Here is a 23,688-nt window from a genome sequence, read left to right on the forward strand (position 1 = left end):
TGCGCGTGTTTTTTGTTTGTTTGCATGTTTTCTCTTTTGCTGCGCATTTGCACCTGTCGGCCACCGTAGATCAGTGATCCGTTCATCGGATCCGTTCACCGGATCACTCAGTTCATTGGTTGAGAACAGCTCCTCCTCCAGTCCAGTCTGGGTACTGCTCTGTTCCTGCTGTGACATGTTGCCACTCCAGCAGCGAGTCGCTCTGTTTCCTTCAAGCTAACAGCAACACAGATCAAACACACACACCGGATCAAACACACACACCCCGAATCAAACACACACACCCCGAATCAAACACACACACCCCGAATCAAACACACACACCCCGAATCAAACACACACACCCCGAATCAAACACACACACTCTGGTCTCCATGATCTTAACAGACTTTGGATAGAAAATAATCCGACTCAGAGGAAAGAAGATAGAAAATAAATCAAGTCTAAAAGTTCTTGGTATTCATGAGCTTTTCTCTATTTGCTTTTTGTTCATTTTTATTGTTTCTTGTTTTAACAACAACCAGACATTTAGTCACATGAAATATTCTTGTGTATTTGACAGTTAAAATTTACCTTTTGCATCATAAACAGTATTTACTTTGCATTAAAGGGTTTTATTATGTATTTTCTAACCATATAGTTTCATTTTATAGCACAATCAACTATGTTACCTTCACTTCTTATAAAATATAACTTAAAAGAAATTTAAGTTGTAATTAAACTCCTTGAAATTGGGCCTCTGTCTCTTTAAAAGCTCCTGCTCTTTCTGAAACTCCGCCTCCAGGAAGTCATCACAACATGGCTCCTCTATTAACTCTAACAGTTTTACCAGTGATGCTCTGAGCAGCAGCTCCTATAATGAGCTCAGCAGTTCCACCAGGTATTTGCTAATTGCTGCTGGCTAGTTTGAAGGAGCTGAGCAGGGGAGAGACAGAGGAGGCAGAAACTTGGAAACTTTTGAGGAGTGAAAGTAGATCAACCCAGGCGTTTTGTGTAGAGCCCTGGAAATATGTTAAGAACGTGATAATGTTAAATTAATAGGTATAATTATCTTATTGGGCAAGTATTCATTTTATTTAGTATTTAGTTAGAACAATTCATTTGGTTTATGACTAAATATGTGATCAAACTACTTTATTATATTTTATTTCATAGATTTCTGTTATGATAATGCCCCTTTAAAAAAGACACAATGCATGATGGGAGTAAAAAGTTCATGACCTGTGGATAGATCCGAAAAGAAAGAAAACTACACACGCTGTATGCTCGAACCGTGGATTTTGTTTAATAAAGTTGCACAAAAGCGAAAACCTTTGAGGTTTTTTTAGTTCTTTTTAAAGGTGCAACATTTGTACAGGCAGACATCAACTCACCTGGGGGAGGAAGAAGAACATCCAAGTTGATGATGAACACTGTCTCAGTTCTGCTGTTTGTTTCTGTCTGAATGATTCGACATTCATAAGCTCCTCTGTCGTCAGTCGTCACGTTCTTCAGAACCAAAGACACGTTTCCATCCTTCATCTGTCTGTCCTGCAGATCCACTCGGTCCTTAAACATCACATGCTGGTTTTCTAGATTAATCTTCCTATTTCTGTACAGAAGAACATATTCTGACCCCAGATCAGATCTAATCCACTCAACAGCAATAACAGGTTTATTATCAGGAGATCTGCAGGGCAGAAATGTTTCCTGTCCAACTTCAGCTGTGATGTTTGTCTGATCTGTAAGAGAGGAAACAGAGCAGAGAGGTTAAAGGTCATTTATTCAGCTGTATAAGAGTTTCTGCCTTTAACATCAGAACAGTGATGCTACAAAGACCAAAACATGAAGGGATTCATTTCTCCATACAGAGCAGAAAGGACTACAAGTCCCAGAATGCAGTGGGAGTGATACCTGAGAGGATCAGGAAGAAGCTACTGAGTTATTTTACTGTTGTAGACAAAACAGGTTTTTACATGAAGATATTTTCTACTGAAGCAGCACTAGACTGTTGATCACATTAAAATATAAACATGATAAATAAAAAGCAGTAAACACATTAGAAATAATCATAAAGGATTTATTCTGAACAGGATGTTTAAATAACTGATACAAACCACAAAACCTGATTGATAACCTGCAAAAACAACTTATTGATTAAAATAGATCTTTTAAAATAATCATGTTTTTGTGTCATTGAACGGGTCAATCTTGATTATATTTGCTGTTTGTCGGCCAATAATCAATAAAATATCAAATATTCGGAAACACCGATAATCCATGAGCTGCGAAGGAAACAGGAAGATGGAGGAGCAGAAGAACCGTTCATCTGAGTGAACTGAACCGGTCGGATCAGTGATCTGTTCACCGGATCACTCAGTTCACAGCATGTGTGCTCCGGGAGAGCAAAGGGCTAGCTACGGTCCTGGAGGAGGAACCACCAGAACCAGAACCAGAACCGTCTCAATGTCTTTAACGGTCTTTAAGGTTCAACAGGCTTTACTAGACGGTTCAACTCCTGGTGTCACTGATTGTGATGATCTAGTCTGTTTACTGGGAACCAGCGCTAACTGGACCCAGAAACTAACTGGACCCAGAAACTAACTGGTCCCAGAAACTAACTGGTCCCAGAAACTAACTGGACCCAGAAACTAACTGGTCCCAGAAACTAACTGGTACCAGAAACTAACTGGTCCCAGAAGCTAACTGGTTCCAGAAACTAACTGGTTCCAGAAACTAACTGGTCCCAGAAACTAACTGGTCCTACAAACTAACTGGTACCAGAAACTAACTGGTCCCAGAAACTAACTGGTCCCAGAAACTAACTGGTCCCAGAAACAATGAGCAGGATCGTCATCATTACGTCAACATGTGTCTCCGTGGATAGCGTCACTTTAACTATCGCTGGATCTCTGATCTAAATAACTTTGAATCTGAAGTTTTTCTCCAGAAACTCGCCTGTAGAGACAGAAGAGATGAAGATGATGATGATGAAGTTCAGAGCCGAAAACAATGAAGTCGCTGCTAGAGAATCCATTTCCTGGTTTCAATCCACCGTCACAGTTTCTCCTATTTCTCTTACCGCGACATTACATAGAAACAACAAAGCACCAGAAGATTCACTTTAACATTAAACTTGATTATATTTGCTGTTTGTCGGCCAATAATCAATAAAATATCAAATATTCGGAAACACCGATAATCCACGAGCTGCGAAGGAAACAGGAAGAAGGAGGAGCAGAAGAACCGTTCATCTGAGTGAACTGAACCGGTCGGATCAGTGATCTGTTCACCGGATCCGTTCACTGGATCACTCAGTTCATTGGTTGAGAACAGCGCCTCCTCCAGTCCAGACTGGGTACTGCTCTGTTCCTGTTGTGACATGTTGCCACTCCAGCAACGAGTCGCTGTGTTTCCTTCAAGCTAACAGCAACACAGATCAAACACACACACCCCGGATCAAACACACACACCCCGGATCAAACACACACACCCCGAATCAAACACACACACCCCGGATGCAGCACGGGGTGTGTGCATCCGGGGTCTCCATGAGCTTAACCCCAGTCTCCATGAGCTTAACAGAGTTTGGTTCAGAAAATAATCCGACTCAGAGGAAAGAAGATAGAAAATAAATGAAGTCTAAAAGTTCTTGGTATTCATGAGCTTTTCTCTATTTGCTTCTCGTTCATTTTTTTCCATCCATCCATCCATCCATCTTCTTCCGCTTATCCGAGGTCAGGTCGCGGGGGTAGCAGCTTCAGAAGGGAGGCCCAGACTTCCCTCTCCCCGGCCACTTCTTCCAGCTCTTCCGGGGGAATCCCGAGGCGTTCCCAGGCCAGCCGAGAGACATAGTCTCTCCAGCGTGTCCTGGGTCTTCCCCGGGGCCTCCTCCCAGTGGGACGTGCCCGGAACACCTCACCAGGGAGGCGTCCAGGAGGCATCCTGACCAGATGCCCGAGCCACCTCAACTGGCTCCTCTCGATGTGAAGGAGCAGCGGCTCTACTCTGAGTCCCTCCCGCTCTCTCTAAGGTAGAGCCCAGCCACCCTACGGAGAAAACTCATTTTGGCCGCTTGTATCCGCGATCTCGTTCTTTCGGTCATGACCCAAAGCTCATGACCATAGATGAGGGTGGGAACGTAGATCGACCGGTAAATCGAGAGCTTCGCTTTTTGGCTCAGCTCTTTCTTCACCACGACGGACCGGTACAACGCCCGCTTAACGGCAGACGCTGCACCAATCTACCTGTCGACCTCCCGCTCCCTTCTTCCCCCATTCGTGAACAAGATCCCGAGATACTTAAACTCCTCCACTTGGGGCAGGACACCCCCCCTGACCTGACGAAGGCACTCTACCCTTTTCCGGCTCAAGACCATGGCCTCAGATTTGGAGGCACTGATCCCCATCCCGGCCGCTTCACACTCGGCTGCGAACCGCTCCAGCGAGAGCTGCAGATCACGACCTGATGAAGCCAGAAGGACCACATCGTCTGCGAAAAGCAGAGATGAGATCCTAAGGCCACCAAATCGGATCCCCTCAACACCTTGGCTGCGCCTAGAAATTCTGTCCATGAAAGTGATGAACAGAATCGGTGACAAAGGGCAGCCCTGGCGGAGTCCAACTCTCACCGGAAACGAGCCCGACTTACTGCCGGCAATGCGGACCAGACTCTGACACCGGTCATACAGGGACCTGACAGCCCGTATCAAAGGGCCCGGTACCCCATACTCCCGGAGAACCCCCCACAGGGCTCCCCGAGGGACACGGTCGAACGCCTTCTCCAAGTCCACAAAACACATGTAGATGGTTGGGCAAACTCCCAGAACCCTCCAGGACCCTGCCGAGGGTGTAGAGCTGGTCCAGTGTTCCACGACCAGGACGAAAACCACACTGCTCTTCCTGAATCTGAGGTTCGACTATCCGACGGACCCTCCTCTCCAGGACCCCTGAATAGACCTTGCCAGGGAGGCTTAAGAGTGTGACCCCTCTATAATTGGAGCACACCCTCCGGTCCCCCTTTTTGAACAGGGGGACCACCACCCCAGTCTGCCAATCCAGGGGAACTGCCCCCGATGTCCATGCGATATTGCAGAGTCGCGTCAACCAACACAACCCTACAACATCCAGAGCCTTAAGGAACTCCGGGCAGATCTCATCCACCCCCGGGGCCTTGCCACCGAGGAGCTTTTTAACCACCTCGGCGACCTCGCCCCCAGAGATTGGAGAGCCCAACCCAGAGTCCCCAGGCTCCGCTTCCTCAGTGGAAGGTATGTTGGTGGGATTGAGGAGGTCTTCGAAGTACTCTGCCCACCGGCCCACAACGTCCCGAGTAGAGGTCAGCAGCACACCATCCCCACTATAAACAGTGTTGGTGCTGCACCGCTTCCCCGTCCTGAGACGCCGGATGGTGGACCAGAATCGCCTCGAAGCCGTACGGAAGTCTTTCTCCATGGCCTCTCCAAACTCCTCCCACGCCCGAGTTTTTGCCTTAGCAACCACCCGAGCCGCATGCCGCTTCGCCCGCCGGTACCCATCAGCTGCTTCCGGAGTCCCACAGGCCAAAAAGGCCCGATAGGACTCCTTCTTCAGCCTGACGGCATCCCTCACCGAAGGTGTCCACCAACGGGTTCGAGGGTTGCCGCCGCGACAGGCACCGACAACCTTGCGGCCACAGCTCCGATCGGCCGCCTCGACAATGGAGGCACGGAACACAGTCCACTCAGACTCCATGTCCCCCACCTCCCCCGGGACGTGTTCGAAGTTTTGCCGGAGATGGGAGTTAAAGCTCCGTCTCACAGGGGATTCCGCCAGACGTTCCCAGCAGACCCTCACAACACGTTTGGGCCTGCCAGGTCTGACCGGCTTTCGCCCCCACCACCGGAGCCAACTCACCACCAGGTAGTGGTCAGTGGACAGCTCCGCACCTCTTTTCACCCGAGTGTCCAAGACATACGGCCGCAGATCCGATGAAACGATGACAAAGTCGATCATCGAACTGCGGCCTAGGGTGTCCTGGTGCCAAGTGCACATATGGACACCCTTATGCTTGAACATGGTGTTCGTTATGGACAATCCATGGCGAGCACAGAAGTCCAGCAACAGAACACCGCTCGAGTTCAGGTCGGGCGGGCCGTTCCTCCCAACCACGCCCCTCCAGGTCTCACTGTCGTTGCCCATGTGAGCGTTGAAGTCCCCCAGCAGAACAAGGGAGTCCCCAGGAGGAGCACTCTCCAGTACCCCCTCTAAGGACTCCAAAAAGGGTGGGTAATCTGAACTGTCGTTCGGCCCGTAAGCACAAACGACAGTCAGAACCCGTCCCCCCACCCGTAGGCGGAGGGATGCTACCCTCTCGTTCACCGGGGTAAACCCCAACGTACAGGCGCCGAGATGGGGAGCAACAAGTATGCCCACTCCTGCCCGACGTCTCTCACCTTGGGCAACTCCAGAGTGGAAGTATGTCCAGCCCCTCTCAAGGAGACTGGTTCCAGAACCAGAGCCATGCGCCGAGGTGAGACCGACTATTTCTAGCCGGAACCTCTCGACCTCACGCACTAGCTCCTGCTCCTTCCCCACCAGAGAGGTGACATTCCATGTCCCAAGAGCCAGTTTCTGCAACCGAGGATCGGACCGCCAGGGTCCCCTCCCTTGGCCGCCACCCATCACACAGTGCACCCGACCCCTTTGGCCCCTCCCACGGGTGGTGGGCCCATGGGAGGGGGGACCATGTTTCCTCTTCGGGCTGAGCCAGGCCGGGCTCCATGGGTAAAAGCCCGGCCACCAGACGCTCGCCATCGTGCCCCCCCTCCAGGCCTGGCTCCAGACGCCCGGACGCGGGTCACCGGTCCGGGCGAGGGAACACCAAGTCCAAGGTTTTCCTTCATCATTGGGGTCTTCGGGCTGCACTTTGTCTGGTCCCTCACCTAGGACCTGTCTGCCTTGGGTGACCCTACCAGGGGCATGAAGCCCCAGACAGCATAGCTCCTAGGATCATTGGGACACTCAAACCCTTCCACCACGATAAGGTGGCAGCCCAAGGAGGATTCATTTTTTTCTTGTATTATTTCTTGTTTTAACAACAACCAGACATTTTCTCTCTTGGTCTTTGTGAAGGCTGATGCTGTTTTCCTCTGCTCCCTCCCTACCCTGCTTGCTCTGTTTTTTCGGGGTTGTTTAAATATTTTTGGAGCCTTTCTTTCTACATCCTCCAAATCTACAAATTATGGATCTGGTCAACCGCTCTCTCAATGCAATTGATCAAATTTTCTCGAGAAGTCTGGGCACAGGAGAGCCTCTTGTACTGCGGGGACACACCTGACGAGATTCACCTGGATGTCTTCATAACAGGATTTCTGCTGTTTGGAGCTTGTGGGTTCCTGGCTTATCGATAAATTTGTGACGGATTTGGCCGAACTAGCAAACACTCAAACTGTTGGTTGGACAGAGACCCAAGTTGGATGTGAGTCGTTCTGAGACTCACAGCCCAGCTGAGGACTCAAAACTCACTAATGGGATAGAATCGATCTTGGAGAAGTTGCTGATTTCAGTTCAGTGGAACAACAAACTAATTTGGATAATTGGGAACTGAGATGTATCAGAGAGATTTTAGGGAAGATTGAAATTCATAATCTACCCAAACTAAGACATTCCGTGTCTGAATTGTCTTTCCTGGGTTGCCTTGGAAGTGCTGCATATTTCAATCTCTTTGAAGATATCTAAACAAAACCCTCCTTCCCACCTTACCCCTCCTGTTATCCATGCAGCTGTGGAGCTGAACGCTCCCAAGGACATGCCTCGATAACATCTTATCAGACTTCTGCCTGGAGGCTGAGCAACCTGGTTTCATGGCCCTGTGATGTCACCACCTTCACTCATGTCTTTGTTTTGTCCTTTGAACAAGAAAGCCTACACACATGGATCCTGCTGGGCCTAAAGCTGAACCCGGTCAGCAACACTGAGAGCCTTCATTGTAAACTGCATGAGGCTTTGGACAGCAACTCTGGAGGCCATTTGACAGCCAGCAACACAAATCTCCAGCAAATGTGGAATATAGCAAGGAGTTGGAGTTCTGCATGGACCTGAATCCCCTCAGCCAGATAATCACATCATCAATAGTGACCCTCAGAAATGGGGTCACAATCAGTCACTTTCTCTACAAGCTGTAAGCTAACTGTATGCTAACAGTGAGTGAGACATCTGATCTACAACAAAGGCATCAAAACCTCATTCAGGCTGGAGAAATGGTGACAAACAGGGAAGGTGATCCACACAGAGGGGATAGCAGAGGAAGATACAGGAACCTCTGAACTCTACAGGCAAATGGCAACGAGGCAAGGAAACAGCAACACATAAATACCTGCAGCAAGAAAACTCAGTGGCAACATCAAGGTCCAGATAATCAACAGCAATGCCTTGTGGGTAATCAGATACCTTGAAATTCAGACATAAAGAATGCTCACCATGGATGGTGGATTCTGCCCCAAGTATAGCATCCCTGTACTGGACCAGGGATCCCATATAAATACAGGGCTAAACATTAAGCACACAGAAGGAGGCAGAGGTCTAATGAGCATAAGAGCCACAATCCAAAATGAAATATTCAAACTCCAAAAATGCATCAGGAAGAAGGCCTAGAGGGATGAAGTTCTCTGTAAATGTTTCAGACAATGGAAACTGGAAGAGAAGAAGCTGAAGGAACAATGATGGGAGGAAAAAACCCTGCATGGGATGAACGTGTTAATATCAGGTAATGGAAGTTAATCGACTGATTGTGACCTAATAGCCTCTGGAGGGTTACCTTGTTAACAGCAGCACTTTACTGGGAATGACAGCAGGCGGCAACAAAAGTGAAGAATTTCCTTTTTCTTTGTTGCATTGTTAGTCCATGTGTGCACGTCTACGTGCACGAGCTCAAAATTTCACATGTACAAATTATGGCGGCAGCTTGGCTGGATGAAGACAAGAGACTGTGGCCTCATCGCACAAGCTGCACAGGAGATGAATGGAGAAGAACATTTATCAATTAATACTTAAAACAAAATAACTTCTTTTAAATCTTCCTGAATATAAAAACCTGGAAAAGTGAGAATCTTCAGACATTATTCGGCCTAAAACAATAAAACATTTTATTGAACAATTTTTAGAAAACATGCATTCAGTGGCAGTTTGGGATTTGGGCTACATGGGTAGTTTCCCAGGGTGGCATCAGTGAGGGGTGGAGGATCCCAGAACTAGAAAATAAAATCTAATGACCTAAAAACCCCAAACTGAACAAGCTGCTACTAGTTGTATGAATGTGTAGTTGAGTAAGTTTCTCTTTGGGGTTTAGCAGGACAACATTTCTGAAAGATGCTTATTTACATATCAGGCTTAGAAAGATAAACGTTCTGATTAATTGGGATTAATCCAATTAAATGATGGAACCATTTGACAAAAGTCCATCACAATGAGCAGATTGACACACATGCAGCACATGGATGCATTTCTGTGAAAATAGACAATAATAATTTATATAAACTAATATTTGTCTGATATCCTAATTAATGTTCATATAATAAACCATGAAGGTTTTTTCTGTTATTCACTTTGTCTTCCTGAACATCTCTTTCCAGCAGCTCCCACCAGGGGGCGCCACAGCAGATCCTCTTTCTCCATCTTCTGTCCTCCTTTATCTCCTCTCTCTCTACATCAGGGGGTCCAAAGTGGGTTCTGGAGGTTCTGGAGGTTCTGGAGGTCCGGCATCCTGCATGTTTTAGTCTCTCCCTGGTTTAACTCACCTGGATCCAACGATGATCATTAGAGGCCTAAGATGAACTTTGACCTGCTGAAAGGTTGTTGGTACCAGCAGGGAGGGAACCAGAACCTGCAGGATGCCGGGCCTCCAGGACCCACTTTGGGCTCCACTGATCTACATCAGGAACCTTCTCTGGTTTCCTCTGTCCCTCCTCTACAACATCTCCATGTTCAACATCCTTCGTCCAATTGTACTAATGTAGTGAATCATTTATGTCAGATATTTGGACACATTTCCATTTAGTATTGAATATAAACAATAGTAAACACTGTCCTGCTTTTCATTGCTGTTATTAAGGTGGTTCCTGAGTGAAATGTGAGTTTCATCCTGTGAAGGTTTGTCTGCTGCTCTGATCCCTTGATGTGGAGGAAGGAGGCGGGTTCAGCTCAGTAACAGCAGCTGAACTGAAGCTGAACTGATCAGTCAGAGCTACGATGAGACCAACATCTCTAGCAGCTTCACTCTGTAAGTACAAACACTTTATGATCCGTTTGGGTCAAACTGCTGCTGGCTTTCATGATTCTCAGGGTTTTATTTTGAGTTTGGAGTCAAAATTTAAAAGACAATCAGAAAATCAGAAGTTTTTAAAATGTATAATTATTCACATTGTCTCCCAAGCTAGTCACATTTTAAAGATTTTCAGTTTTTGATCTAAATATAAATTTTTTTTTTAGTTCTGGCCTCATTGCTGAGCTCTACTGGGGTCAAAGGTTGGTAAAAATCTCTTGTAAACTTTTTTTACATTTTCAAATGTTATTTAAAAATGTATTAATTTCAGATGTTTTTTTTCTGCAACTGAAATCATAATTAATTATGTCATTTTGTCTCTCCAGCTGCTCTGACTGTGAGTCCCAGCAGATCTCAGTTCTTTGAATATGAATCAGTGACTCTGATCTGTGAGGATGGATGGACTGTGAGGAGAAACACAAGCAGAGGAACCAGGAAGAGATGTGAAGATGGATGGGGAGAAGCTGATGGTTCTACCTGTAACATGACCTTCATGCACCCATCAGACACTGGTCTGTACTGGTGTGAGTCCATGTCTGGATCCTCCAGCAGCAGCAGCAGCATCCAGCTCTCTGTCTCTGGTAAGATCAGACTGTGGAGTTAGTGTTGCTGAAGCTGTGTGGAAATGGATGAAATGCTGTAGTTTGTCTCTGTGTTGAGGTGGATCAGTGATCCTGCAGAGTCCTGTCCTCCCTGTGATGGAGGGAGATGACGTCACTCTGAGCTGCAGAGCAAAGAATCCAACCCACAACCTCCCAGCTGCTTTCTATAAAGATGGCTCCTTCATTGGTGATGAAACTACTGGCAACAAGATTCTCAACTCAGTGAAGAAATCTGATGAAGGCCTCTATAAATGTAATGTCAAAGGTCATGGAGAGTCTCCATCCAGCAGGATCTCTGTCAAAGGTCAGAGGTCAAGAGGGTTAAATAAATCCTGAACTTTAAGTTTTAACATGAATTTATAACTTATTAAATATTTATTTCAGAGAAACCGTCAACCACATCGTCCCCATCAACTCCTCCTCCATCATCATCCTCTCCATCTTCCTCCCAGTTTCTCCTCTATGGTCTCTCGTCTCTATCAGCTGGTGTTGTTCTGGTTCTACTGGTTCTACTGGTTCTACTGGTCAAACGTCACATTAACAGGAAATCTAAAGGTGAGATTAATGTCAATTATTTTAGGTTTGAGTTTTTATTTTCAAGTTCATATTTGCAAAAGTTATTTTTTTTATTCATCTGTACATCTTTCCACTATATATTGATTATTTATTCCAGATAATCAGGAGGATGGAGAGGAAAGTTTAACTTACACTGATGTTCAAATATTCCAGAGGAAACAACAGAAAGACAAACCAAACGGAGGTAAAAATGTTTTCTTGTATTTGTTAGTTTTCTGGAGCCACAAACTGTTAGACTGGTAGAAAACTAAATAAACTAAATAAAGTAAATAACAGAATCAGGTTTTATTCAGATGTTTATTGATTATAACTAATTCTCTGTTCAGCCTGCAGGTTTTAAACATCAAACTAATAAATAGTTTCACTATTTAAACCATTTAGAACATAAAAAATATAATTTATTGATGTAAATATTTTGAATTAACTTGTATGAATATCAATTAACCTATTTATCAGTTTAACACTATAACATAATAAATGTATTAAATTGTTGTTTCCGTTCTGATTGGATTCTGTTTCCAGGCTGTTGGGTCAGTTAGTGATGTTGCTGTTCGGTTCTTAATGTACAGAATATTTATATTTATATTTATGTTTATATTTATATTTATACTTATATTTATGTTTATATTTATAGTTATATTTATATTTATAGTTATATTTATATTTATATTTATATTTATATTTATGTTTATATTTATATTTATGTTTATATTTATATTTATAGTTATATTTATATTTATAGTTATATTTATGTTTATATTTATATTTATGTTTATATTTATGTTTTGTACAGTAAAAGTTGTTGTTTGTGTTGAACCGTTTGCAGCAGTTTGTGGTTTTGCTGCTAACTGGGTCTAACAGACTCTGCGGTCGTCCAGTTTCCTGTTTCTGTGTCTCAGCTGAAGGTTCACAAGCCGAAGCTCTGAACAGATTCACCTGAGGAAAGATTGAACTAGACTTAGACAGTAAAACTGTTTTAATGTTTTATTAAATAGCTTTGGGTTTAACTGCTGTCACATGTAGCGTCATCTATAACCAGGACTGAAAGAGTCTGAGTGTTTTTCCTCCATCAGGACAGAGATACTGTGTGAGACGCAGTTTTAACACTTTACATGATATTATATAAAAATAAACCCTGAACTGCACAATCTATGTGGCTCCGGGGCCCAGAATGATAAAATACTTTAGTGTCTAACTCCAGTCATCCAAACATTGTTAAAAACTCCAGCAGAACATTTTAAAAATCTTCTTAAACAATAAAGGAGATGAACAAACCCAGTGTGAGCCTGTAAGGGATTCTTTGGGCTCCAGGCTTTAGGGCCCTGTGCACTTTGACCCCTGGGCATTACCCATAATCCCTCCCAGCTTGAACTGGTCTGACTGTTCACAACCAGCGTCTAGATCTAGAGCATCTAGAGCTGTAAACTGTCCAGAAGTCATTGACTTTCTGTTGATGAGCCAAAATATTCTAGTAAAATCCCTGACATGAGTTTCATCATGAACATTAATGACTCTGATGCTCAGGACTGGCAGGTTTCTGTAACATCTGATTCCCAGCAGCTTCACTTTTTACCTCAAATGATGCGAAACGTCTTTTAGTTCCAGCATCAAAGCTTCACAGTTTCCACTGTTTTACTGGCAACATGCAGCGTTTCCACCTGCTGCAGCTCCGCATGAAATCAGGCGGGAACCAAAGTCTGAAGAGGAACCATTCATTACTGTTCATTCCCAGTATGAGAAACAGAGACCCTGAACGCCACACGGACCCACTGCTGGATATGAGTCAAAGTTTAGCCGCCTTTACTCTGATTCTGATTGGTTAGCAGGTCTGTGTGGTGAAGCTGGTAGATTCAGAGAAATGTCTCTGAGTGAATCTGATGTTCTGGTTCTGATGTTCTGGTTCTGATGTTCTGGTTCCACAGCAGATCCAACTTGATCCAAACGTTGTAGAAAGATCCAGTTCTGTCTGATCAGAACATTTCCTCAGACTCCTTTAGGATCATCAAGATGTTTTTGGTCTTTGTGTTCTGTTGGGTCTCCAGTGACTCTGACCTTTGAACTCCCTGATGGAGGCAGTTTTTGCCTCAGTCTGTCTTCCATATTGTTGAGTAACGACCTCTGACCTTTACTGAGGCCATGAGGTCTGCAGAGATTAAAACATTGTTCTGGTTTCCTCTGGGATCTTCTGGATTGGGATTTTGGCTTTAACTGGTTTTTCCCCAGTTAACCTCAGACAGATTCGTCTCCATTCCAGATCCTTCATGGTTCCTTCCTGTTTCTGAAACAACTGGTAAAAGCTGGTATTGCCTCTGATCAATGTGATTGGCAGCAGACTGTTGATTGATTTTGGCTTCAGTACTTATAACAACAGCAACATCTGAGCCGCCATCTTTAATCCAGGACCAGACTGTAGCCGTTGGTCAGACCTTGAGGTCCAACAGGTTGTGATGGACGAGGTCATGCAGGGTCAGAGGAAGAAACTGAGGCTTTGGAGAACCTGGCCATCTGAGGGAACATGCAGGTTAAAACAGAAACAGATGTTGTAAAAGTGGAGTCCTGCTCACAGAGACCTCAGTGGCTCCATGTTCACACATTTCCACCCACAGTCATTTTCACGCCCACATAGTGAGAATCTCAAGCAGTGGAGACACAAAGAACCCGACCAGAACCAGATGGTAACTGGTTAGACTGGAGAAAAGACTTGATCTGATTTCTGTCAGTCTCTCCTGGGAGGATCTTCACTCCTCCAGGTTTCCTCCATTTTGGATGATCTGAGTTTCTCTGGAGCCTCAGAGCCATAATGTCATCATAACTCTGATCATAACTTTATCTCCATCTGGTCCTGAACTTCTTTAATCTGGACATGATGTGGCTGTTTGAGACTTTTTATCATATTTCATGATGTTCATGTAGAGAACGAAGTTATAACAGTCGATGCTATGATGAGCTTTAGAGGTAAGGTTAACTACTAATAGTTAACTAACTAAACTATCATCACCTGGTTTTCCAGCGTATAAAATCTGATTTCAGACTCTGGGTCTGTTTGGTCAAAGATCTTCTCCGTTTCTCATCCTAGAAAAGCTCCAAACTTTACAATATTCTCCTCATAATCTGTGAAAAGTATAAAAAGTTTTCTGCAGTTTGAAACGTTGCAGCTGATAAGGAGCCATTTTGTCCTTCATGTTGTAACATTAACTTTGTTTTAACCAACAACAAACTTTACTTTTGTAAAGTTTAATATCCTCCAATATTGATCCAATAGATATAAGAATATTTTCTTTTAAATTGATCAAATCAGCTGAAAGTTTTTTATGTTTTTACTAAACTGAACTGATCATAACTTTAAAATATCCAAACTATTAAGTTATTTTTCCATTGAATGTTTTCATCTGATTTTCTCTCCATAACTCAGAACCGCCTCAGTTCCATCAACTAAAGTTTTATTTCTCATAATAATGAAATATTCACCAGTAGAGGAACATTTAGCTTTAACAAAGTTCTTCTTGTCTTCATTAATGTTTATTGCCTCAGTATCTCCATGTTCTGACCCGGTTGGTCTTCATTCTTCCGTTGGGTGGTTGGTCATGTGATCTTCTCACGCCATCAGGACGACAGCAGCGTTTCTCATCAGAGGCTGGTTGAGCTGCTGCCGTTTGGTCGCTCTGTGGTTTGGACTTCGTCGCTGTTGATTCCGTTCCAACTTGAGAAACTGTTTGCGTCTTGCTTTGATGTGAACGTGTGACATTGAGTAAACAGAGGTGAAATGCATTGTGGTTTCCGCTGCTGAGAGTCAGACATGTTCTCGTGACTAACCCTGCTCTCCACAAACCCTGGCACTCCTGGCAGCCGTACCTTAAAGAGCAGGACTGAGTTTTAACATGATACCATTCAGAAGATATCAACCTTTAATTTGAGAGCGATTATTAAGTTTATGAACTTAATATCTTTAACAGTTGACCCAGTATGCAGCCACACGGCCTCCTACTGGGCAGTGTGGTCTGTTACTGGTGTGTTTCCATTGATGTAATGGAGTTGGATGCGTTTAAAGACACGAGGGCCCTCAGGTCTTCTGAGCTGGAGCTAAAGGTTCAGTGGCTCCGTACCTGGGAAGAGTCGCCCCCTGAGGGGAACCAGAGTGACGAAGCTCAGACAGCAGCTGCTGCAGCTGCTGCAGCTGCTGCAGCCAACAGACTCTGGTTTAGACAGAAACGCCTCTAAAAGGCCTTGAGCTGCTGCTTTGAGTTTCGCCTCACTACAAACACCGCTGTAGCTTTTGAGCCCAACAAGAAAACTCTTCAAAATGGGAGAAACAAGAGAACATACCACTGAAGTGAGGCAGACGCCTCCTGATCGTCATGAAGCAGGAAATGATCAGAGTTTCATTTAGAAACTTTGTCTTCACAACAACCTGAAAGTGTCTGATGTCACTTTCCAATCAAAGGTTGATCTGTAAATCACCAACCTGACGGAAAACCTGCGATTCCCTCCATCGTCTCTGACCAGAGAATCGGATCCGTTTGTTTAGGAAACAGAGGAAATGATGGATCTGATGGTCAGATGGAGAATTGAAGCCAAATTCCATCTTGATTCCCTCAGAGCTTTAATTACAATTCAATTTAAACCATAGATTGATTTTATCATAAGTATTAAAAACACAGAGTGATAAATGCTAACGCTGTTAGCCACAGATATGAGGAAGTTTTAAATAAACAGAAAAGTTTTAAGTTGGTTTCATCCTGAACCAAAGTCTGCACAATATTTAAAGGAACAGAATCATATCAATATATTTTTAGCTTTACATCATATTATAAATTTATTCCTTCATCAAAAACATACCTGGATTGTTGCCATGGTTCCTTCATAATCTCCATGGCAACCATCCAGCTGTGCAAAACGCCTGGGTGGGCCTAGCCCCGCCTTCGGCTGCAGCTCCTCCCATTGGCTGCAGTTTCCAGGTTTCTGCCTCACAGAGCAGCTCCTTCAGACTAGCCAGCAGCAATTAGCAAACACCTGCTGGAGCTGCTGAGCTGCTGCTCAGAGCAACGCTCCTAAGAACAGTTGGAAAAGGCATAATGGAGAAGCATTGTTGTGACGATGAACTGAAGTGTTGGAAAGATTAGGAGCTTCTTAAAGGGACAGAGGCCAATTTCAAGGCTTCAAATTACAAACTCAAATTTCTTTTAAAGTCATTTTATATACAAATCATTTTCATAACAGCTGAAGGTAAAAATTACTTGATTTTTAAAATTTTGTCTTTTTTTGTCTTTAGACTGAATTGGACTCAATCCTGTATGAATGAGAGCAAAAACCTTCTGGTGGCTTTTTGTTCAGGTTTTCTCAGTTAAAGTGACAGAGCAGCTCAGCAGAATCATCAGATGATCATCTTCATGTTCATTTATGATTTTACAAACTGAGAATATTACCAAACTGGACTTTTTATCAGTTTATGATTGAATTAATTCTCATTTAAATGAATTTAGAAACCAGAGACCGGTGATATAAATGATGTTATAATTATCATAAATAATAAAACTGATGTCTGTAAGTTCAATATTCTCAGCACTTCCAGAGCTGAAGGGAAAGAGGAGAAAATTTAACATTTAAAGATGATCTAATCTTAAACTATACATGACAATATTTTAGATAAGATCAGATTTATTGTCATTGTCATCAACAGATTACAGATTGAGATTTGCTCGACTCGAGTTAAGATGCAGGTTATGTGTATATACATAATATACAAAGATAAAGAAATAAATAGTACAAAATGAGAAATAAATAGACATCAGAAGATGGTTGCAGCGCCTGGAGGTGTCGCAACAGAATTGACATTTTTAACAAAGTGGTGTCAAGAGCAGAAGTTCTTATGCCTTTGAATTTAGTGCCATGATTGCCATCGGGTAAAAACTGTTTTTTAGGCGATTTGTCCTGGTTTTTATTGCTCTGTATCTCTTGCCTGATGGCAGCAGCTGGAAGAGACCATGGCCAGGGTGTGAAGAGTCATTTAAAATGTCCAAAACTTTCTTGTGGAGCCTGGAAGTGTAAATCTGTTCCATAGTGGGGAGGGGGCAGCCTATGGTTCTCTCTGCTGCCCTAACAACCCTCTGGAGCGCCTTCTTGTCCGCGGATGTGCTGCTGCCGTACCAGACACACAGACTGTACGTGAGCACACTCTCTATGGAGCAGTGATAGAAGGCCTGCAGCAGGTCTGAGGGGAGACGGTTCTTCTTGAGTATTCTCAGAAAGTACAGTCTCTGCTGTGCCTTCTTCAACAGCTCCTTGGTGTTGGTGCTCCAGGTTAGCTTGTCCTCCAACTCCATGCCCAGAAACCTGAACACTGGGACCCTCTCCACACAGGTCCCACTGATGGTGAGAGGCTGGATGTCCGTTTTGTTCTTCCTGAAGTCGATCACCAGCTCCTTTGTTTTGGAGGTGTTGAGGAGCAGGTTATTGACTTTGTACCACTCTGACAGCCGCTTCACCTCATCCCTGTACTCCAGCTCCCCCTTCCCGCCTGAGATGAGACCAACAACAGTCGTGTCATCTGCAAACTTTATGATCTTGTTGCTGAGGTGGTTGGAGACACAGTCATGAGTGTAGAGGGTGTAGAGAAGTGGACTGAGCACGCGACCCTGTGGCGATCCGGTGTTCAGGCTCAGAGCAGTGGAGGTGTGGGGGCCCAGTCTGACCCTCTGGGAGCGACCTGTTAGGAAGTCCAGGATCCAACTGCAGGTGGCTGATGGGAGCCCAAGGTTTGCTAGCTTGGACACCAGACGTTGGGGAAGTATAGTATTAAATGCTGAGCTGAAGTCCACGAAGAGCATTCTGACGTAGCTCCCCTGCTTCTCTAAGTGGGTCAGGGCAGCATGAAGTGCTGTGGACACAGCGTCCTCTGTGGACCTCTTTGCTTTGTAGGCAAATTGGAGAGGGTCCAGTTCAGCAGGCAGGCCAGCGAGGATGTGACTCCGCACCAGTCTCTCCAAGCACTTCATGATGATCGGTGTGAGTGCCACTGGACGGTAGTCGTTCAGGGTGTTGATGTTGGTTCTTTTCGGCAGGGGGACAATGGTAGAGGACTTTAGGCAGGGAGGGACAGTGGCTTGAGACGGGGACTGGTTAAAAATCTTTGTGAAGATTCCAGCCAGTTGGTCTGCACAGTCTTTAAGCACCCGTCCCGACACACCGTCAGGTCCCGCAGCCTTCCTTGGGTTCACCTTCCTCATCACCTGCCTCACCTCACACTCCTCTACTGTGAGAGCAGAGCTGCTGTGGACAGGCAGCTGTGATGGAGCTGTGGTAGGTGTCGCCTCAAAGCGGGCAAAGAAGATATTCATCTCCTCTGCCAGGGAAGTGGTTCCCTCCGTGCATGGCTGGTTGCTGAATCTGTAGCTTGTAATGTGCTGGACACCCTGCCACACCTGCCTGGTGTTGTTGCTCCTGAGCTGCTTCTCTATTCTCCCTCTGTATGATGCCTTAGCTTGGCAGATGCCTCTTCTCAGGTTGGCTCTGGCAGAACTGTAGAGTGCTTTGTCCCCAGACCTGAAAGCAGCGTTCCTGGCTTTCAAGAGGCCCCGGACCTCCTTAGTCATCCAGGGTTTCCTATTCGGATAGATCCTCACGAGTCTGTTCCTGGTGACATTGTCCGTGCAGAACCTGATGTAGTCCAAGACTGCTGAGGTGTAGTTCTCCAGGTCCTGATGTGCAAAAACCTCCCAGTCAGTTCTCTGGAAGCAGTCCTGTAGTTGGTGAGAGGCATCCTCAGGCCAGATGGTGACAGTCCGGGTTGTACTGGGGACACGTTTCCGCAGGGGGGTGTAAGCAGGGATCAGTAGCAGGGACACGTGATCAGACTGGCCAAGGTCTGCTAAGGGTTTAGCCCTGTATGCTTGTCTGATGTTTGTGTCCAGCTTGTCCAGAGTTTTATCACCCCTGGTTGTGCACTTTAGTGTTGATGGAATTTGGGGAGGACTGATTTCAGATCAGCATGATTAAAGTCCCCAGAGACGATGTGAACTTGTTCTGGTTGTTGCTGATAGTATCATGCAGGAGTCCCACGGCCGAGCTAGCGTTAGCATCCGGTGCTACATAAACCGCAGTGAGTAGAATGGAGGTATCGGGGTCTGCATTTAATTGTGATGAACTCCACTTTAAATATGTTAAAGTTAGTAAAACTGCATGTTTAGTGTTTTTATCCTAAAGCTGAACTTTCAATTAAAATACTTTATACAACAAACTCAGTTAAACTAATAACTAATAAAAATGGAAGAATAACAAAAAGAAGTAAAACTATCAAAAAGTAAAACAGTAAGAAGGAAAAATGAGAAGTAGAACAAATGACTAATAAAATAATGAAAGAAACTTAAAAATAAGTATAAATATGTTTGTTTCAGAACCAGGTTGTTCAAACTTTGGTCAAATTAGCTTTAAGATTCATTTTATTCTGAAAAAAGAACAATAAGTAGAAGATCAAACAGATTAAAATGCAAAGCAGAAGATAAAAATATTCTAATAAAGATTAATTTAAAAAATATCTTAATAAGAAGCAAAGATTTTGACTTTAACTCTTTATTTTGTGTGAAGCTGTGAGTCAGTTCTATTTATTTATACATCTGCATTTAATGACGGTCGACAGTTTTGTAATATTCAGCTTCTATGCAGCACAGATCTGGAACAAACTTCTGTAAAAATGCAAAACAGCCGAAACACTGAGAGCCTTTAAATCTGGAAAAACAAACTGAAACATCAAGAAGGAAAAATGGATCAACATTTAAATGTTTACCCAAAAACTTAATGATTCAATTGTTTGTTTTTTGTGATTTTATGATGGAAAGCAAATAAAATCTGATTGATTGATTGATTGATTGATTGATTGTTGCATTTTTTTAAGCCTCTTATTGTTCATTTTTCAGAAAACAATCCGTCTGCAGTCGTTTCCACGGTGACGACAGATGAAGTCAGTTATGGGCAGATAATCATCAGAGAAACCAGAAAAAGAGGTAAAACTTCTCTAAATACATAACTGAGCACAAATTAATCTTCTTATTCTGATCTTTAATCTGAAATGGAAAAAATCAGAAAATATTGATGTTGAATAAAACTAGATTCACTCAGAAAGACAGAAAAATAAATTATTTTATGCAGATTTATGAAGCCTGCTGCTTTCTATTACAAAATAAAAGCATTGTGTTCCTGATTTCTGCTCTTATTACTAATAATAAATAAAGGCATAAGCTTTAAAATAAATATTTGCATCAAAACAGCTTGAACTGAAGCTCCAACAAGCAACAGCTTGAAAATAAATGAATCATTTATTCTGGAAAGTTCATGAAAAAATCTACAAATTTACCAAAATGAAGCTAAAAAACCTGATGAGATGATTATAGATTAAGTTTCAGTTCATTTATTTATATCATATATTAAAGTGATAACATGTTTCTGTGGTCCTTTAAATAAACTGAATTATTTTATTTCAGTTCAATCACATGAACTCTGAATCGTTTCCATTCCAGTCGATTCTCATTATGAACCAAACAGTTCAGGTTCAGTTTGGTTTATTTTGATTTGATTTCATGTTTTTCTTTTCAGATTATAAACCAGAACCAAAAGTAGTTTATTCCACCCTGAGGTAATCCTCCAGGTCCAGCAGGAACCTCCAGCGGCCTAGTTAAAGCCCAGAGTGATCGATCGACTCCTGGTGAATATTTATCTGTCTGTAGAACCAAATGAATGGATTTAATGTTTCAGTCTCATGTTTTCAGTAATTCACTGTTTTTATTTGAAATGTCTGAACTGTTAAAACCTCAAAGCCTGTTGAACCAGTTTAACCAGTTTAACTTGTTGAACCAATTTAATCTGTTTAACCAGTTTAACCTGCGGTTCTGCCGCTTGTTGCTAACAAACCTGATGTTCCTGTCTGTCTGTCTGTCTGTCTGTCTGTCTGTCTGTCTGTCTGTCTGTCTGTCTGTCTGTCTGTCTGCCTGCCTGCCTGTCTGCCTGCCTGTCTGTCTGTCTGTCTGTCTGTCTGTCTGTCTGTCTGTCTGTCTGCCTGCCTGCCTGCCTGCCTGCCTGTCTGTCTGTCTGTCTGTCTGTCTGCCTGCCTGCCTGCCTGCCTGCCTGCCTGCCTGCCTGCCTGCCTGTCTGTCTGTCTGTCTGTCTGTCTGTCTGTCTGTCTGTCTGTCTGTCTGTCTGTCTGTCTGTCTGTCTGTCTGTCTGTCTGTCTGCGGTTCACCAGTGGAAACTTTTATTCACAGCAGCAGGTGAGAAAAACTGAACCAGAACCGCAGAACAAACCTGTTAAAACTAAAAAAATCCCCCAGTGTGTGAAAGTAAAGCTGATCCTTCAGGTTGTTTATTGATTTTATATTTAAAGAATCTGTGATAAACTGCAGTTAAAGTTAAATTAAGAGTCTGTGGATTCAGAACATCAATATTAGATAAATAATCTGGGAGTTTTATTTCTGTTAGTTGGTCCAGTTGGTTCTGGTTGGTTCTTCACTTTTATTTTTGTTTGTCTTAATTTGTTATATTAAGCAATAAACCACAAGAAAAATTTTTTGAAAATGTATTTTAGTTGTAAAATGTGTGAAATGTCCCTTTAAAATAATCAATTATAAATCAATAATCACAAAATGCAGCAACTGAAAAATTATCTACATTTATTTTGAACAATTTTATGTTTTATTATTGAATAATAATTAAGTGGAAGGAGAATTAAAATGTTTTTATAAATAATCTGAAAAGTGTGGCATGTATCTTCATTTTCCTCTGATATTCCTGAATAAAATCCAGTCCAAACAGCATGAAGTCATTTTATTCGTCTTTATGACTTTAATGTGAGTCCAGATGTTCAGTTTCTGGTTTCACCAGTTTGTTGGAGAAAAACCAGAAACATCTTCATGATGGAGGAAAACATTAAAGTTATGACTTTTCTTTAATCTACTCTGGATTATCTAAGAATTTTTCTGATTTTTAACTAAATTTAACTAAATTATATTTTGACTTGCAGTGAAAATCATCCAAACAGCTTCAGATAAACAGCAGAGCAAGATGTCAGCAACAGTCCAGGTTTCAGTAACAATCTAAGTGTTAAATAGTTTAATGGTGGGAGGAACTAAAGGACGTGTCAAAGGTCAAAGGTCAGATATGATGTGTTCCTATGCAGCTCAGCTTTGGTGTTTCTTCTGCTAAAGTTTCTGAATGGCACCAAGATTTTTATGAAAATGTTTGATTTAAAAATGGAAAATAGAAAATAAAATGGCAGAAAATCAACATTTATGCAAAAGTGAATCATAATAATAATTGATTAGAAGTTAAAATATTTTCATATTCATTGAGTCGGAACCAACCCAAACAGCAGAGCAGCTGTTTATTTCTGTTTATATCAAGAAAAAATAAACATAAAAATTCACTTTGTGTTTTTACTTATTGTTAAAAATATTTTCCAAAATGTGAATTTTTGAAACAATGTCAGCAGTTCAGCAGAAGAGACGGCAGCAGGTTTGGACAGGAAGTGATGTCATTGATCATGTGGCCTCGTTTCAAGCTTCATCTGAAGCTCCTGCTAACAGGAAGGCTAATGGTTAGCAGCGATGCTAAGTTAGCATAAAACATGTTAGAAAAAACGAAATAATAAAACATAAGATGGATCAGAACCAGACAGAACATCTGTGATGATGATGATGATGATGATCTGTGATGAAGGACATCTGACCAGTCCCAGTGGGTCTGGACTCCAGTTCTCCCAGTGACTCTGCCTGGATCAGACTGGAGGATTTGACTGGTTTTGATCCAGTTGGTTTCCTCTGAGCTCCAGCTGCAGCTTTAAGAGTCCTTCATGTTTTCACCATCAACCATCAGTGAGTTAAAGACATCATGTCTGATCAACCAGAGGATCAATAATCCATCAATAAACCTGCTGAGATAAACATCATTTATCATCATAAAGATTTTTATAACATTTAAAATGTTTCAACTTTCCTGAAGTTCAGCAGAATGAAAAGATGAAAGGCTGAGATTTCTACAGACGATCCAGGCTCTGCTGCCACCTGGTGGACAAATACTGCAGGTTCTGCTGCCACCTGGTGGACAAATACTGCAGGCTCTGCTGCCACCTGGTGGACAAATACTGCAGGCTCTGCTGCCACCTGGTGGACAAATACTGCAGGCTCTGCTGCCACCTGGTGGACAAATACTGCAAGTTCTGCTGCCACCTGGTGGACAAATACTGCAGGTT

The 23,688-nt window shown here is 43.2% G+C and overlaps 1 protein-coding gene across 4 annotated transcripts in view; it reads left to right on the top strand.

Moving 5' to 3' along the window:
• LOC111610949 (high affinity immunoglobulin gamma Fc receptor I-like) overlaps positions 1-23,688 on the top strand; it is a 41,215-nt gene that overhangs the window by 14,559 nt on the left and 2,968 nt on the right. For 2 of the 4 annotated variants that reach the window (XM_023346165.1, XM_023346166.1), the window contains 8 exons: positions 10,107-10,236; positions 10,446-10,481; positions 10,605-10,859; positions 10,939-11,184; positions 11,265-11,435; positions 11,554-11,640; positions 20,366-20,452; positions 21,042-21,432. In XM_023346165.1, the coding sequence (XP_023201933.1) occupies positions 10,206-10,236; positions 10,446-10,481; positions 10,605-10,859; positions 10,939-11,184; positions 11,265-11,435; positions 11,554-11,640; positions 20,366-20,452; positions 21,042-21,085 (957 nt within the window). In that variant the 5' untranslated portion in view covers positions 10,107-10,205 and the 3' untranslated portion in view covers positions 21,086-21,432. Of the gene's footprint in view, positions 1-9,685; positions 10,237-10,445; positions 10,482-10,604; positions 10,860-10,938; positions 11,185-11,264; positions 11,436-11,553; positions 11,641-20,365; positions 20,453-21,041; positions 21,433-23,688 lie in introns of those variants that run through there. The other 2 variants (XM_023346167.1, XR_002753829.1) reach the window with 2 other exon arrangements.

The sequence above is a fragment of the Xiphophorus maculatus genome, chromosome 14 (genome assembly GCF_002775205.1).
Source record: "Xiphophorus maculatus strain JP 163 A chromosome 14, X_maculatus-5.0-male, whole genome shotgun sequence".
NCBI classification, from domain to species: Eukaryota; Metazoa; Chordata; class Actinopteri; order Cyprinodontiformes; family Poeciliidae; genus Xiphophorus; species Xiphophorus maculatus.